Below are 17,990 nucleotides of genomic sequence, written 5' to 3'. Positions count from 1 at the left end.
ACTGAGAAATCATCAATTAGTTTACATGTAAAACTCTCCCATCTTATTCATGACTCTGACACTAATCCACTCTTAATGGACTTTGCAAAGTTGATCTGCTGGGTACTACAAATAAACCTGAGACCAAACTCTATTCTCTTCCAGTGTGGTTTACATAAGGTTAGCCAAACTTAACCCATTTTTAAAAATATTCCTTCCAAAATCCAATCTGTGCCAGAGAGAACATAAATCTGGAGTAGAAACATTTGCAGTGGTTACAGGTACTTACCAAGTACTTTTCCCATCCTATTTCTATTTTTCCTCAAAAATTTCTATTTCAAACACACACACAACCAGAACTCATCTTTTCAGATACCAAGTGGGTTATTTTGTGCAAAGGAAGTTTTTAATAAAAAATCTTCCCCATACCATAATTCGAAGAAAAATCTTCATTTTTATAGCCTCCATTTTCAATTAATGAAAGAGAAAACTACTATCCTTACTACTAAACATAATAAATTAAGCCCTAACTGAGAAACTGTCTTATTTTGGTTAAGTTTCAACAGTTAGAGTTCAGACTACTCTCCTAGATGGTTAGCTACTGAAATTACTTTTTACAAATGTGAAACCAATTTTTTCCTTAGGGGAAGGAAAAACAGCAAGAAAGCAAATGGAAAAGAGGCACACGATGGTAGACAGGGTACATAAAGCTATGCATTCAGTACATGATTTTGGTTACTTTTTCACAACACATTAGTTATTTGCTTGTATCTCTATGCCTACAATATAAGACAATGCTAACCCTATAGATCAAAACAAATTTGATAAAACATTCATTTTCAAGTTTCATAAATATATGCAATTCTAATTATAAAGTCTCTACATTTGCACATTTTCATAGACTAACATAATACACAAACTCATGGAAGTCTTCTGTTATGCTCTGTTATGCTCTTATCTTTTGCCTAGATCTGACATTATCTTCATAAATACTCAGTGAAGACACAAACAAAAGTACTATAACTTTTGGGATCTATCCAAGTTTTAAAGAAAAAAAAGATCAGCAGCAATTCCATAAGACATAAGAGATATCAATCCCTTATTTTCTTTTGCTTTTTGTGTCACTTGTTTGAAAAACACTAGAAGCTGACATGAGATTTTCTATATATTGTCCGAGAACTTGGTTTTCTGATTTTAGCTTCAGATTTTCTTCCTTAACTGCATCTACTCTTGCAGACAGATCTTCAAGTGTGTGTTGGAGTTCCAACGCTTGATTAATAAGTCGTGTTTTTTCCTCCAGTTCCACCTGATTTTCAGCATCAACTGCATCCATGTCAGCATTCATCATCTTCGGTAACAAACTTCTGTGCCTTGGATACAAAATTCTTGATGAATGGTCTTCTGAGGCGCCGGCAGGGGGAGGGTTCAGCAGCCCCAAGCCAGCAACATCTTTTGTGCAGATATTATAATGTTAGTTGCTCAGTCGTGTCCAACTCTTTGTGACCGCATGGACTGTAGCCCACCAGGCTCCTCTGTCCATAGGATTCTCCAGGCAAGAGTACTGGAGTGGGTTGCCATTCCCTTCTCCAGGGGATCTTCCCAACCCAGGGGTAGAACCTGGATCTCCTGCATGGCAGGCAGATTCCTTACCATCTGAGTCACCAGGGAAGCCCAGTTACAAAGGTCATAGTAAGGTACATTACTATGTCATGTCACAACAAATGGAATGGTCATAGTAAACGGTCTCACCACTCCCACACTGTCTCCACCCCATTTAGTCTATATATCACACAGCACCCCACACAAATGGAAGAAAGCTTTTATGATACCCCTGCTCCCAGTCCACTAGGAGCTTCACATTTTACTCCAAGTAAAAGCAAAATCATTCCTGTGGCTCAAAGGGTCTTGTACAATTGTCCTGTGGTGACTGCTCTCATATCACCTCCTACTACTCACTCCTTGCTGCTTCTCCAAAACACTAGACAAGCTCCAACATCAGTTTCTTTGCAGTCACTGTTCCCTCTGCCTGGAAAACTCTTCCTCAAGATACCCATCCACATGTCTTGATTTTCTCACCTTCAGATCTCAACACAAATGTCACCTCATTGAGACCTTCCTTGACTATCCTATTTAAAGTTTCAATTGTCCTCTTCCCCTGCTTAACTTTTAGGTTTATCATCATTTAATATTCTACATATAGGTACACAGATAACAAATAAATGCAGATACAGAAATGTATAAACACGTTGGCAGAGATTGCTTTCAATATCTTCAATAATCCCTTGCCAACCATGAGAATCACATTCTTGAGGAAAGTATTATTATTAAAAGCACTATTAGCCATCGTGTTTCAGAAAATTAATGATACATGCTAAAACAATTTAAAAATCATTACATATTTCTGTAATGGATTTTGTAATGGATTTCATAGATTTGAAACAGGGTAAGTAGAAGTCATAGAAGGCATCTGCTTCTGAAACAACCTAGATTAATCAGCAATAAAACCCTGCCCTCAGGCACTCCTGAGTTTCATTTAAGTGTTTACAAAATATTGCTGAGCCTTTCTGTGTCACCAGGCATGCCCTCCCACAAATTTTCATTTCTGTAGATGATTGTACCTGTTTTCATTTCTTAAATCAACTTTTCTTGAACTAAAGGTTTAAAATGTTTATGGATGAATTCTTTCTTGTTTCCCAAAGGTAGGTGGGGAATCTATTGCTGATTCAGGAAATCAATTAAGTGGGTTTAGTGGGCCATTTTTTGATGAGATAGAATAAAAAGTAAAAATATTATTATTGTGAATCCTGAATATCAAAAGTAAATAATACCTTTTTTTCAGATGTGTGTGTATGCCTGTCTATCTGTCTTTATGGATCAAGTCATGATGTACAATGAGTTACCTTGTGAGGTTTGCAGTAAAAACTCTAGTCCATTATACACTATTCTAGACACATCTACTGCTATAAGTCACTCAGAAACTTCTATCACTTGTATCCAATAAGACTTGTATCACTTGCCTTAACCAATAAAATATTCTCGTGTGTGTTTATTTGGAGATGGGAGGTGAGGCAAATCCGACATATCTGGGAATCAAAAGGCTGTCAGCCAAAAAGTGCATTATTCCCAGAAAGGAAGGTTTCAGTGAAATGATTAAAACAAGTTTGAGCAGCACTACTGAAGAGCTCATTGGCCAGATCTGTTGTTGCTGATTCAGTTACTACTTCTTTTCCTTGAACTGCTTTTCCCATCATAAATGGGGCTAAGTCATATTCTTTAAAATTCCAAGTACAAAATGAAACATTGTACGTCTTCTTGCTTCCATCCTCAGAGAGGACTGCAAAGCTCTACAGTGCCCTGTATTTCTTTTAGAGGTCTAATCCAGATTCCTACTTTCTTCCCTACAGCCCATCTTAATAGGAGTGGTTCACGATGGACATGAGTTTCGATAAACTCCGAGAGTTGGTGATGGACAGGGAGGCCTGGCGTGTTGCGATTCATGGGGTCGCAAAGAGTCGGACATGACTGAGTGACTGAACTGAACAGTGCCCTGTATTTCTTTTAGAGCTCTAATCCAGATTCCTACTTTCTTCCCTACAGGCCACCTTAACAGGAGTGGTTCAGAAACAAAGTCTGTCTGGTTACGGCTTACTAATCCACCCACAAATGATTCCTATGTCTCTAACATACCACGGTAAATCCTTTACCAAGTCAATCCCCTTTTTGGCAATCTAGAAACACCATGAGGTTGTTCATTTAAGGGATCATCCACCTGTTGATTTTTTTTTTTCCTTATTTTACCCCATCAAAGTATATATAATACAAAAACAAATGGTGACCTAGGTTTATTTAGGATAAGCCACATGAGATGGCCATTATTTGATCATTCTACAAAACAACAGATACAACCAAATAATGTGAGTCTACTCAGCTATGGTATAAGTCTATTAAGAAATTGTGTCCGGGGGTTTGGGAGCTTGAGTGAGGAAGTTCAAATGATCCAGTAAGAAGATAACCCATGGAGATGTTCATGAGTTCTATTAAAATTAGCACTTAATATATTTTATTGTTTATGTCTTCAATACTGTGAACACCTAGTGAAAACCCGTGGTATGCTCTGACCATTTTTTAGGTGTTCAGGTGAGAAAGTTGAGTAAGATATAACTCTTGACCCAAAGGCACCCACAGTCTACTAGCCTGTATTCTACTTGAATTTGAATGGAAGCATTAGCTTTAAAGTCTGTGTTGCCAAAATATTATATTTTAAACATTTATTTTCCCCTATTTTTATAATTAAATATTTTTTATTTAAAAAGAAAGTAATACCTGCTCTTTATTAGTGAAATGTTACATAAATGTGCTAGTTAGATAGTAAACCTCCTGTGCTGGTGTTATCTATTTGGAATTTTAAGATATTTCAGTGTGACCATAATCTAGACAGTGCTAAGGAATCATTAAAGCAGCTTTTTTTTTTTTTTCATTTATTTTTATTAGTTGGAGGCTAATTACTTTACAATAATGTAGTGGGTTTTGTCATACATTGACATGAATCAGCCATGGAGTTACATGTATTCCCCATCCCGATCCCCCCTCCCTAAAGTGGCTATTTTGTAAAAAGTCCTTGGAATGCCTTCTCCTGAGAAAATTTAAGGAAGAAAAGATACAAAGACAACGTTTCAAGACCTGTGCTGTCAAAATATAAGCATAATCAAGGGTCATTATCAAATCCAGGTCTCCTGCATTGCAGGCAGATTCTTTACCATCTGAACCATCAAGGGAGCCTATATATATATATATGTACATATAATGCATTGTATATAAAAATATATAATTAAATATATTTACCAAGGACATTCCAAAGATTCCTGCTGGAAAATTTTGAAAGAAAGGAAGATTTATTGAATAAACATGAAGAGCAACAAAGAATTCCCAAAGGGAAAAAAAAATGTTCAGGGAATTTCTGATTAAAGAGAACTGAAGAATTAAATACTGGCACAGATCATAGACCGCCAAGGTTCAGAACTGTTTCCATTCTGACATTAAAGAAGAACGAAAAGCCACTCCGCAGACTTTAGCCGGCGGCCTTGGGTGGAATGTCTCAGCGCTCCAAGGGCCATCTGGGCCCGAAGCCACCTTGTTTTTCCAGCCTTCTTTGGGACCAAGAGGGTGATGGAGACCAGCAGTGGTGAGGTATCAAGAGAATATTTAAAAGAGATTATGCCAGAGCACATACTGCACAAATCCCTTGACATTCCTTGGCAGCAATAAATAACTTAGCTCTAGAATCAAGGTGAATGGAAAAAAGTCAAGAGGGCTATAATGGTGAGAAATGAAACTATTTATAACAGTAGTTTTCAAACTTTTTAGTCCCAGGAGATTATACTCTTAAAAAAAATTATTGAGGCCCCTAGAGTTTGTTTAAAGGGTTATAACTAGCTTATCAGTTATAAATTAAAACTAATAAAAAGTTTAAAGATTACTTTATTCATTTAAAGAGAGCAATAATACAGCCAGTATTCTTGTTTGTTTAGTTGCTAAGCTGTGTCTGACTTTGCAACCCCATGGACTCCTCTGTCCATGGGATTTTCCAGGCAAGAATACTGGAGTCTGTTGCCGTTTCCTTCTCGAACTGTCAGTATATGTTGACATAGATGTTTTTATGAAAATAACTTTTGAGTGACGTGCATCCCTAAGTGTCTCATGCTCCCAGACATCTTACTGTGGATGCCAAGAATGCAAGCCTCTGACAGCTCTGTACGCAGATTTTCCCATGGCTGGGTAGACAGCGAGCAGCCTTCAGGGATAAAGTAACATGTCCCTGCAGTACAAAGGGTAGGTTTGTTCATTGCTTGCGATAAATGACAGGCTCCTCAAGGTCAGTCCTTCTCTTTATCATGCAGCTCACTGCATGGACAGGCATCCATCTAGACCTATCCATGTCACCCCTGGGGACCTGGTGCTCACTGGATAAACTAATGTAATATACTGACATTCTGGCTACTGGTTCTGCTGTGAGCGATAAAGTCTTTTGACTCTGACACAGAAGTCTCATGCCTTCTGTCAACCTCCATTAAACTGGATAAGCTAGCTTGTTAATCTGCCAAACCTCAGAGCTTTTATAGTTCTTGACAATAACAACCCAACTCTGTAATAAGAAGAGCATTAACATTTTTGCAAATCTCTAATGTCTGGCTTAATAGAAGAGAGGCTCTCATCTGATTCAATCCTTTGTAATATGTTGTTTCAGTTGAAACAGATGAATAAAATCTGGCCTCACACAAACATGTAACTGGAAAGTTGACAACTTTGTCAATCCCCTAAAAAGATCTCAGCATCCCTGTAGCTCTTGGATTACACTTAGAGAACCGCTGACTGACTGCTTATGTAGCTTATTTCCTACATTAAGATGATTTTAATATTGGACTTTCTGCAATTACAGGACTTACATAGTCCACAAAACTCTTGTTTAGAAGATGAAATTGCAAATAGCTTAAAATTAATTATGTGTTTTGTTACTGTTATTGTTGTGTTTGCTCTTTGTTACAGAAATGTTCTGAAAGTCCACTTATCCAAATAATCAACCACTAAACTTCCCTTCAGAGTATCAGATCACGTATAGGACTCATCAAAGACTATTTCTTCTTCAAGGCTAACTTCAAATCCCTTACCTTGCTGGGCCCGCCAACTGTAAACAACTATTTCATAAATCCTACCCAATCTCTTTTATCCCTTCTACCACATTGAAAGACCCACGATAGACTCCCCAGTCCTTGCAAATACCTTACCTTGACCACCACTTCTTGAGACACTACTAAACTACTGTCAGTAACGACTTCCCTTAGTGGAATAAGCAATAAACTTGGTTTTTCCTTATAAACAGGTTTGGTAGTTTTTTTTAAGATGGTAATTGACAATTTACTTCCTATTTAGATCACTGTCCCTCCAATAAATGGGTCTCTGCTTTGAAAAACTAAGCACCAGATATATTTAGTTCTTGGATTGTCCCTGGTGGCTCAGATGGTAAAGAATCTGCCTGCAGTGCAGGAGACCCAAGTTTGATCCCTGGGTCAGGAAGATTCCCTGGAGAGGGGAATAGCTACCCACTCCAGTATTCTTGCTTAAAGAATTCCATGGACAGAGAAGCTTGCAGCTATAGTCCATTGAGTCACAGAGTCAAACACAACTGAGTTACTAACACTTTCACACTTTCACTTGGTAGTTTTTACAAGATGTTGTCAATTGACCATCTATTTCCTATTTAGATCACTGTCTCTCCAGTAAGTGGAGGTCGGCTTTGAGAAAATAATTATCAGATATGTTCAGTTCAATCTATCCTGTATAGGTTAGAAAGAGAAAGTTATGGAGTCTTTCATTAATTACATGGAAAAGTCTTGATATTCAAGACTTGATATTCAATCTATCATCAAATCTATAGGGTTGCTGGATTTAACAAATAAAAATACAGAAGACCCAGTTAAAGTTCAGTTTCAGAAAATAGTGAATAATTTTTTAGTTAAATATGTCCCAAATATTGTATTCAATGTCTTGTGTTTTATTTGTTAATGTGTTAATGTTAGTTGCTCAGTCATGTCGTACTCTGCGACCCTGTGGACTGTAGACCACCAGGCTCCTATTTCCGTGGGATTCTCCAGGCAAGAATACTGGGGTGGGTTGCCATTCTCGTCTCCAGGGGATGTTCCCAACCCAGGGATCAAATCCAGGTCCCTTCCACTGCAGGCAGATTCTTTATTATCTGAGACACCAGGGAAGTCCGTGTTGTACCTGTCAATCCCACATAAAATCTGTGCTGCCAGTTTTACACCAAACATCGTGCATTTGCTTATTATTCTTGATCATGAAAGTTCCTAATCACTCTATATAATTGATTACAGTTATTACCTTACTTTGGCTTCCTTACTTGAGGTAAGGAAGCGAATTACCGAGGAAGTATGAAAAGAGCAAAATCCAAAGAAGACAAAAGAAAACTCACTGTCAAAGAATCCTGAAATTTCCTTTTTGTTTAAATTTTTGTGCCCCAAACTTTAAGGTGTCAGCTATAATGGTTGGCTGTCATGCATTCAAACTGTGTAGAGAGAAAGTCATGGAATAGTGTAGTGCAGTGTAATGGAACTGCCAACATTACACATAGTATGTAAGAGACTAAGTTCAGATATTGGGGTGCAGAGGTAATGCCAAAGATGAGACTATGATAATACAATAACAAGTGTCAAAGTTTTTCATAGCTTATAGGGCTCACATACTGAAATGGCAAGATTTTTTTGTCTGGATTTCAGGGTAATAATGTGTTAAACCTAATGTTCAACCACATGCTGATATCCAACACTTGTTGAGATCACCTAATGTTTAAGGTGAATGAAGAATAAGAAAAATCTTCAAACTGTTCTAGTATACTAATAACTCTATGATTTTGCATAAGTAAACCTTTTGGAGAACTAATCTTTTATGTATTAATAGCACCATGACATAGGGCAAATTATACCAAACTGAGAGGTAGCAGCCTTGGATTTTAGCCCCAGTTCATAGCTAATTAGCTCTTTAAACTTGGACAGTTTGTTTCCTGTGTTAGTTTTCTGTGGCTGCCATAACAAAATATCACAGGGTAGGTGGATTAAACAACAGAAATTTATTTCCTCACAGTTCTGGAGGCAAAAAGTCCAAGAACAAAGCGCCATCAGAGTTGGTCTCTTCTGTGGCCACTCTCTCTTTTATTGGCAGGTAGCCATTTTCTCCCTGTGTGTTCATATCACCTTCCGTCTGTACACACCTGCAAAAGCCTGAATGTATTTCCTCAAAATTTATATGATAAAATCCTCATCCTCAATGTGAGGATAGTTTAGAAAGTGAGACCTTTGGGAGGTGAATACATCTTGAGGGTGGAGTCCTCATGAATGGCATCAGCGTCCTTATAAGAGACCCCAGAGAGATCCTTTGCCCCTTCCACCACTGAAGATGGCAAAAAGATAGTCATCTATGAACCAGGCCCTCACATACACCAAACCTGCCTGCACCTTGATCCCGGACCTCCCAGTCTCAAGAATTGTGAGAAATAAATTTCTGTTGTTTATAAGCCACCCAAGCTCTAATATTTTGTTACAGCAAGTCAAAGAGAACAAAAACTGCTATGTTCAAATTTCCTCTGATAAGAACACAAATTAAATAGGATTACCTTAATGACGTCATTTTAATTTAATTATCCCTTTAAAGGTCCTATCTCCAAACACAGTCACATTCTGAGATACTGGGAATTACAACTTCAACATGTGGATTTTGAGGGGACACAATGCAGCCCGTATCAGTTCCCCTTTTCAGAGTCTTGGTTTCCTGTCTCATAAAGGAAGGATATTAAAATTGATGATTTCTAATGTCTCCTCTCACTCTATGATTTATTTATAATAAATCAAATTGCCTGTTACAGTTTATGGACTACAAAATTAAAACTAGCTGGTAAAAGTCTCAAGAAAACTATTATTCATCAACAGAAATGACTGAAATCATGATGCCATTGCAATGTTAGTGAAGACCACACATGGCAAATGTTCATCTGAATTTCAAACAGTTGTAGCTTTTTAAGTGTAGTGAAATGATTCAGCAAAATTTGCATGGTATGAAATGTACATAACTGTCTTTCTCTTGTTCAAGTAGGACCCAGCAGGACACTCTGCAAATATCTGCTGAAATGTCCATTGATTGGTGCTAAAAACAAATTCTTTTTATTGAGGCTACATCAATCAGGGCGATAACACCATCATCTATGGTCTGAGGATACAGGAAGAGATTTGTATTTGTACCTCTTATTTTGTTTTTCTTTCTGTAATGATTTTATAGCTAACATCACAGCATAGTGTGTGTTTTCTCAGAGTTTTAGATTTTTTTATTAATGACCTAGTAGAGAAGAAACATTTATCTCCATACTTGCTTGGAGAAACTCAAAGGAAAAGCTACATACAACTTCTCTGTGGTGGATACAGAGGCCTCAGAAGGTTTTTCTGATGCATCTTGGTCATAACCACATAACCATGAATGTGTTCAATAAAAATAATCTAGGCCAGTGGATAAGAAACTTTGGCCACCTAGAATTATCTGAGAAGTACCCTCAAAATAAGAGTATTCTGGCCTCACTTCAGCATATTTTGATTTTAGAGAGAAGCTAAGAGTCAAAATGTTGACAAGGACATTATTCCTACCCCCACCTAGGAAGACAAACACAGGTTGGTCCACCTGTGTTTGGAAATTGCTGATAGAACACTGGATCTCATAAGCCTTGGGACCTTATGTGTTATACAATGTTATAATCTTTGACTCCACTTACCAGACTAGCACCCCCATAGTATTGTGATGGTTTGGTTTTACCCTCCATTGCCAGAGATATTCTCTATTCCACAAGGTCAAGAATCACGGGTAAGGGCACAGTAATATATTATCAAAGTATGGAGATACATCTAAGAAACTAAGATATTTAAGAAGCTCTATTTCCTAATCATCAAGAAACTTGAGTCTCCTATTAAGCATCTCAACTGCTTACATGAATTTGAAAAGAAAAGAGCTATGACTATTCTCTAGTCGGCCTTGTCCTGGGGTGCATTTTCTCCCAGTCTGTACAATTCATTTGCAAGAAAAAACTTGGCAAGATTTCTAAATTTAGTGAGCACACCATCTAGTTCCCCAAAAGGTTACCTGAGTCTTTGCCTTTGACTATATTATTTTACAGCACCTAGAGGGGGAAGCTAATTGTAGAAAACTGTTAGTAGGCAGAATACTTTTTGTCCACAGAAATGCAAATTGTATCCCGTGTGTTTAGTGTGGCCATTGATTATTTCCCTGTGAATATTGACCAGTTTTGTCAGTTTGAACTCCTTTATTAAAATCATGTCAACATTACTTACCTGATAATAAATATTCCGTCCTTTAGGTTTTCATTCGAATGGTTTTTATCTTACTTTGTTCTCAGATTAATTGATGAGTTAAATAAAAGATTTAGCAGGTGTTCACTCGGATGAGAGTCATGATCATATCCACTTTTGAAATTTATTATTCACTCTGTTCATTTATTAAACACTTACTGACTATGCACTGGGTCCTGCATTTGTTACAATAGTAAGCAAAACAGATACAGCCCTTGTTTTTACAGAGTGTCAAAAGGGAGAAACAAAGTCAACAGGTTCTAAGTAAGCAGGCAATTACAGTATGCTGTCTCTGTGGTAGGAGTCCTTATTACGGCCTAAGAGCCCCAGTGCGCCGGTATTCGTGCTCCTACATCATCCCCTCCCCTTCATATGGGTTGGATGTATTAACTTGTCAGAAAGCAGAGAACGGGAGAGGAGAAGAGAAGAAAGGAGAGGAGGAATGTTACTTTCAAGATTAGGTTATAGAAAATTATAAGTCCAGTATTGGGCACCCTTGCTTGTTTCTTGCTTGCTGGCACTGTGCTGAAAGCCAGCTACCATGCTGTGATCTGCCCCGAGGAGACCTTCCTGTGGAGAGGAACCTCTGTGTGCTGCCGACAGCCACACAAATGAACTTAGAAGTGCATCCTCACTAGGTCCATCCTTGAGATGACTACCGAGCTAATCAGGCCCTTAATTGCACACTTGTGAGAGACTCTGAACTGGAGAGGCATGTGTAATTATTACCCATAGTAACTATAAGATGGGCTTCCCAGGTGGTGCAGTGTTTAAAAAATATCCACCTGCTAATGCAGGAGATGCAAGAGACAGGTTTGATCCCTGGGTTAGGAAGATCCCCTGGAGTGAGAAATGGCAACCCTCTCCAGTATTCTTGCCTGAAAAGTTCTATGGACAGAGGAGCCTGGTGGTCTACAGTCCATGGGGTCGCAAAGATTCAGACACAGCTGAGCATGCACACACGCATGTAAAATAGTTTATGTTGTTGTTTTGAGCCATTAAGTTTTAGAGTAACGAGTTATGCAACAAGAGGTAACTATTTTCTATCACAGCTACCCCACCGGTAATCACAAAGCTTAGGTCAATCATCCAGGAAATCAGAGTATCCAGGTCCAAGTAAACCAAACTGGAAATTGCAGACATCACAGTGCAAACATTCAGAAAGGCAAACCATTCTTCTCCCAGAGGGAGATGCCATATTAATCATGCAATAGCTCTTTTTAATAGCTCTTTTTAACAAGATTTTTAAAAAATAACCCAGCCTCCATTTGAGCCCCCAGGGTTTCTTCTCATATTGTTTCCAACACTAGTCCTGTTTTGTTTTCTTTTTTGTGATTTCAGCAGTTTTATATGTCATCCTTTTGTAAGAGATAAGCTGGGCCAGCTTGAAAAACAATAGATAAGAGAAAGCCCACAGATTTTGACACAAGAAATGCCTGCATTGGAATTCCGGCTGTCACCAGTTGTAGAACCTTGGGTATATCTCTGAACCTTTAAACAAGCATGCTAATACCTTTATGAATAGCTGTATTTAAACTTCAAATTTTGAAGTAATGCATTGAAGGACTCAGCACACAGTAAGTCTACACAAATACAGATCTTTCTCCACTTCAGCATCTACATCCCAATAAACCCATTGTAAACTGAAAATATCTTAATCTTAAGCCAAAACAGCATTAAAAACACTTCATCTGGGACTTCCTTGGTGGTCCAGTGATTAAGACTCCAAGCTCCCAATGCAGGGGCTCCAGGTTCTGAACTAGATCCTGCATGCTGCAGCTAAGATTCAGCGCAGCCAAATAAATCACACACACAAGTGCTTTATCTACCGAACACCATAGCTCAGCCGAGCCTACCTTAAACATGCTCAGAATACTTACATCAAAGAAGAAGTGAAACTCTCACTGTTTGCAGATGACATGATCCTCTACATAGAAAACCCTAAAGACTCTTCCAGAAAATTACTAGAGCTAATCAATGAATATAGTAAAGTTGCAGGATATAAAATTAACACACAGAAATCCCTTGCATTCCTATATACTAACAATGAAAAAACAGAAAGAGAAATTAAGGAAACAATACCATTCACCACTGCAACAAAAAGAATAAAATACTTAGGAGTATATCTACCTAAAGAAACAAAAGACCTATACATAGAAAACTATAAAACACTGATGAAAGAAATCAAAGAGGACACAAACAGATGGAAAAACATACCGTGTTCATGGATTGGAAGAATCAATATTGTCAAAATGGCTATTCTACACAAAGCAATCTATAGATTCAATGCAATCCCTATCAAGCTACCAACGGTATTTTCCACAGAACTAGAACAAATAATTTCACAATTTGTATGGAAATACAAAAAACCTCGAATAGCCAAATTAATCTTGAGAAAGAAGAATTGAACTGGAGGAATCAACCTGCCTGACTTCAGACTCTACTACAAAGCCACAGTCATCAAGACAGTATGGTACTGGCACAAAGACAGAAATATAGATCAATGGAACAGAATAGAAAGCCCAGAGATAAATCCACGCACCTATGGACACCTTATCTTTGACAAAGGAGGCAAGAATATACAATGGAAAAAAGACAACCTCTTTAACAAGTGGTGCTGGGAAAACTGGTCAACCACTTGTAAAAGAATGAAACTAGAACACTTTCTAACACCATACACAAAAATAAACTCAAAATGGATTAAAGATCTAAATGTAAGACCAGAGACTATAAAACTCCTAGAGGAGAACATAGGCAAAACACTCTCTGACATAAATCACAGCAAGATCCTCTATGACCCACCTCCCAGAATATTGGAAATAAAAGCAAAACTAAACAAATGGGACCTAATGAAACTTAAAAGCTTTTGCACTACAAAGGAAACTATAAGTAAGGTGAAAAGACAGCCCTCAGACTGGGAGAAAATAATAGCAAATGAAGCAACAGACAAAGGATTAATCTCAAAAATATACAAGCAACTCCTGAAGCTCAATTCCAGAAAAATAAATGACCCAATCAAAAAATGGGCCAAAGAACTAAACAGACATTTCTCCAAAGAAGACATACAGATGGCTAACAAACACATGAAAAGATGCTCAACATCACTCATTATTAGAGAAATGCAAATCAAAACCACAATGAGGTACCATTACACGCCAGTCAGAATGGCTGCTATCCAAAAGTCTACAAGCAATAAATGCTGGAGAGGGTGTGGAGAAAAGGGAGCCCTCTTACACTGTTGGTGGGAATGCAAACTAGTACAGCCACTATGGAAAACAGTGTGGAGATTTCTTAAAAAACTGGAAATAGAACTGCCATATGACCCAGCAATCCCACTTCTGGGCATACACACTGAGGAAACCAGATCTGAAAGAGACACGTGCACCCCAATGTTCATCGCAGCACTGTTTATAATAGCCAGGACATGGAAGCAACCTAGATGCCCATCAGCAGATGAATGGATAAGGAAGCTGTGGTACATATACACCATGGAATATTACTCAGCCATTAAAAAGAATTCATTTGAATCAGTCCTAATGAGATGGATGAAACTGGAGCCCATTATACAGAGTGAAGTAAGCCAGAAAGATAAAGAACATTACAGCATACTAACACATATATATGGAATTTAGAAAGATGGTAATGATAACCCTATATGCAAAACAGAAAAAGAGACACAGAAGTACAGAACAGACTTTTGAACTTGGTGGGAGAAGGTGAGGGTGGGATGTTTCAAAAGAACAGCATGTATACTATCTATGGTGAAACAGATCACCAGCCCAGGTGGGATGCATGAGACAAGTGCTCGGGCCTGGTGCACTGGGAAGGCCCAGAGGAATCGGGTGGAGAGGGAGGTGGGAGGGGGGATCGGGATGGGGCATACGTGTAAATCTATGGCTGATTCATATCAGTGTATGACAAAACCCACTGAAATGTTGTGAAGTAATTAGCCTCCAACTAATAAAAAAATAAATAAATAAATAAAAAGAATACAGTTAGGCAAAATCACTTAACACAAAGTCTATTTTATAATAAAGTGTTGAATATCTCATGTAAATCACTGAATACTGTGCTGAAGTGAAAAACAAAATGGTTTCAAGAGTGTGCTGACCAGGGGCTGTGGCTCGCTGACTCTGCCAGCATCACAGGAGGGTATCTATTGCTGTGTCACTAGCCCAGGAAAATATCAAACTCAGCCTGAAGCATGGTTTCTACTGAATGTGTCTCACTTTCACACCATGTGCTAAATGTGTGTGCTAAGTCATGTGTGACTCTTTGCAACCCTCTGGGCTATAGCCTGCCAGGCTCCTCTGTCTATGGGATTCTCCAGGCAAGAATACTGGAGTGGGTTGCCATGTTCTCCTCCAGGGAATCTGCCTGACCCACGGATAGAACCCGCCTGTCTTAAGTTTCCTGCATTGGCAGGCAGGTTCTTTACCACTAGCACCACCTGGGAAGCCCACTGTAAAGTCAAAAAATCAAGTTGAACCATCATCAGCTGGGAACCATCTATAATCATCATCATTATCATTCCTTCTCTCATGTTTTTTCTTAAGGTCAGTCTTAAAGCATCTCCAACATATTTTATTAAAATTCCCTTTGTCAAGCTGTTTTTAATAGCAAAAGACATTCTAGGTTCTACCCACATGCTGATCCCAGAATCTAGAAAATCCTATTTCAGAGTACAGGTATATTTACAACCTGGAAGTATTGGCTCATCAGGGATTATGGAAAGATTGTTTACAGACATTTGCCAAGAAAAAGCACAGCAAGCTGACCACAGGCAGTTCATAGTCTGCCCTCTCCCCTAAAATAAAATAAAATGAAATACAGAATAATTGACCAACAACTTAAAACATTTAAAAATCTTTGAACTAAATTTAACAATATGTATTTGGTTGCCTCTTGAGATGGAAAATCTCGAGATTCAGGGTACAGGAATAGAAAGGAGAATTCATCTTCAAGGCATTTTTGCTACTAGTCTAAAATTTTTGTACTATATGCTGATATTACCAAAGCAAAATGTGATTAATGAAAACATACCCACTCTCAACCCTATTACTGTACAATTTCCCTTTCAGTTTTATTATTCCCAATATTTATTCTCTTTTAGTAGATGAGAACATGAATTCTAAAAGTTTTTTTTTTTTTTCAGAAGTAATACAAGTATGTTTTTTATCACATAGAGCAGAGGTCCCCAACATTTTTGGTACCAGGGACTGGTTTCATGGAACACAATTTTCCCACAAATGAGGGAGGGATAGAGGGGAGGGGGTGGGTAGTGGGGAATGGTTTCGGGAGGATTCAAGCATATTACATTTATTGTGCATATTATTTCTATTATTATTATGTCAGCTCCACCTCAGATTGTTAGGCATTAGATCCCAGAGGTTGGGAACCCCTGCCATATTCACCCCCAATTGCAATCTTACCTCCGATTTGATCTAGCACTTCACCCTGCCCATCTGTAGTCTGGAAGGCGGTCACCTCCCTTCTGGCCTCTTCTGGAAGAAGGGAAACAAACCCCCACCAACCTTCAGGCCATCATTGCTCATTAGCCACAGCTGTAGGCAGTTCACCCTCAGTTGCGCGGGGACTTGAGGACTCTGTTGGACGGGTCAAACTAAAGCCCTTGTTCTCCCCTCAGCCTCCAAGATCCGGGCAATGATGTGGGCTGCTTGGGTATTGTCTGTGCTCTTGGATATTTATAATAGTGCCTCCTTATTTAAGAGAAAGAGTAAGATAAGGAGGGGGGAAAAACACTTAACAAAACTTAGAAGAGCCATTTTAATTGTCCTTAAACCCAACTGATAGTAATAGCTATTTCCATGGGCTTAGGGTTCTTATCTCTACTGGATGGTTAGTGGAAAATGTATGTCTTTGAAACCATTAGAGCCAAGATTCCAAGGAAACAAAATGAAAGCAAAGAACTTGAACCAATTCAAAGCAAATTAACTCCTAATTAACCAGCACAGACCAAATGTTTTGTACCTTTGGTAAAATAAATAAATAAATAGAAGAACCAAATGAGGCATTGTCACTGTCACAGACATGGTATTTATGTTACAGGGATTTTATGGGTCTAAGAAGACCTGCTCTGGCTTCTAGGGAGATTTGAAAGGTCCTGAGAGGGGCTGAGTAGGAGGGAAGGCAATGAGGCCATGTCTACCTCCCCCATCACTTCTTCATCGGGAACAGTAGGACGGTTTGGCCCCAGACCCTGGGAAGGCACACCCACCTCCCTACTCCATCAGGGACCCTGTTCCTTTTTGTTTCTTCTCTGTTTTCCCCTTCTGTCTGAAATGAAGGAGGCACTATGTGGCCAGATGTTATTATTTTTATAAAAATTTCACTGATACTCCTTTAATTCTGATTTTTAGCTTATTTTATTGGATTTTAATTTTAGCGTTATATTAGTTCTTTTTCTTATTTTTAGTTTTCACTATCATTTAAAACCATTGTGATTAATTTTCTTTACCGTTAACATTCTCCAATAATTTACTCCAATGACTAGCTTAGGTTTGTCCTTCACTTGGGTTTTGCTGACCTCTTTGTTCTACTGTGTTTTCTTTTTGGTTGAATTGGATAGGGTGATGGGAATGGGGCCTATTAGGATGGTAGTGGTCATTTACTTCCAGTTTTGTGACTTTAAGATAAAATTGCTGTATGACATTACATAAGTTTTCAGGAATACAACATTTTAATTCGACATCTGTATCCTCTACAAAGCAATCATAGTCATGATGACTTTTAATCATCACGGGCCAAGGTGTGAGTCTGGAGAAGTGGTTACCACACTTCAGTGTCCCTCAGACTCACCTAAAGGGCTTGTTAAAACAAAGATAGACAGCACCACTCCCAGAGTTTCTGATTCAGTGGGTCTAGGTTGGGCCCACTGAATTGGAGAGCCAATATTGGAGTGCCAAATTGGTGACCACATTTTGGGAAACAGTCGTCTGGAGGAGTACATAAAGGGGAGAGAGTCCTTATTATAAACATGGGAAAACACTTTCCATGTAGCCTAACTCATTTCCTTCCAAGTACCCACAGGTTTATTGGATTCTCCCCAAAACATTCCACTCCCTGCTTAGT

At 38.5% G+C, this 17,990-nt stretch overlaps 1 protein-coding gene across 1 annotated transcript; it reads right to left on the bottom strand.

The window, feature by feature from the left end:
* Positions 1–960: 960 nt before the first annotated feature.
* Positions 961–1,403, bottom strand: LOC122674384 (short coiled-coil protein-like). The gene has a single exon (XM_043872658.1). The coding sequence runs from the start codon at positions 1,325–1,327 to the stop codon at positions 1,079–1,081; it is 249 nt and encodes an 82-aa protein (XP_043728593.1). The 5' UTR covers positions 1,328–1,403; the 3' UTR covers positions 961–1,078.
* Positions 1,404–17,990: the final 16,587 nt, after the last annotated feature.

The sequence above is a fragment of the Cervus elaphus genome, chromosome 18 (genome assembly GCF_910594005.1).
Source record: "Cervus elaphus chromosome 18, mCerEla1.1, whole genome shotgun sequence".
NCBI lineage: Eukaryota > Metazoa > Chordata > Mammalia > Artiodactyla > Cervidae > Cervus > Cervus elaphus.
The sequence above is the reverse complement of the archived record's forward strand: the minus strand, read 5'-3'. Positions and strand labels throughout refer to the sequence as shown.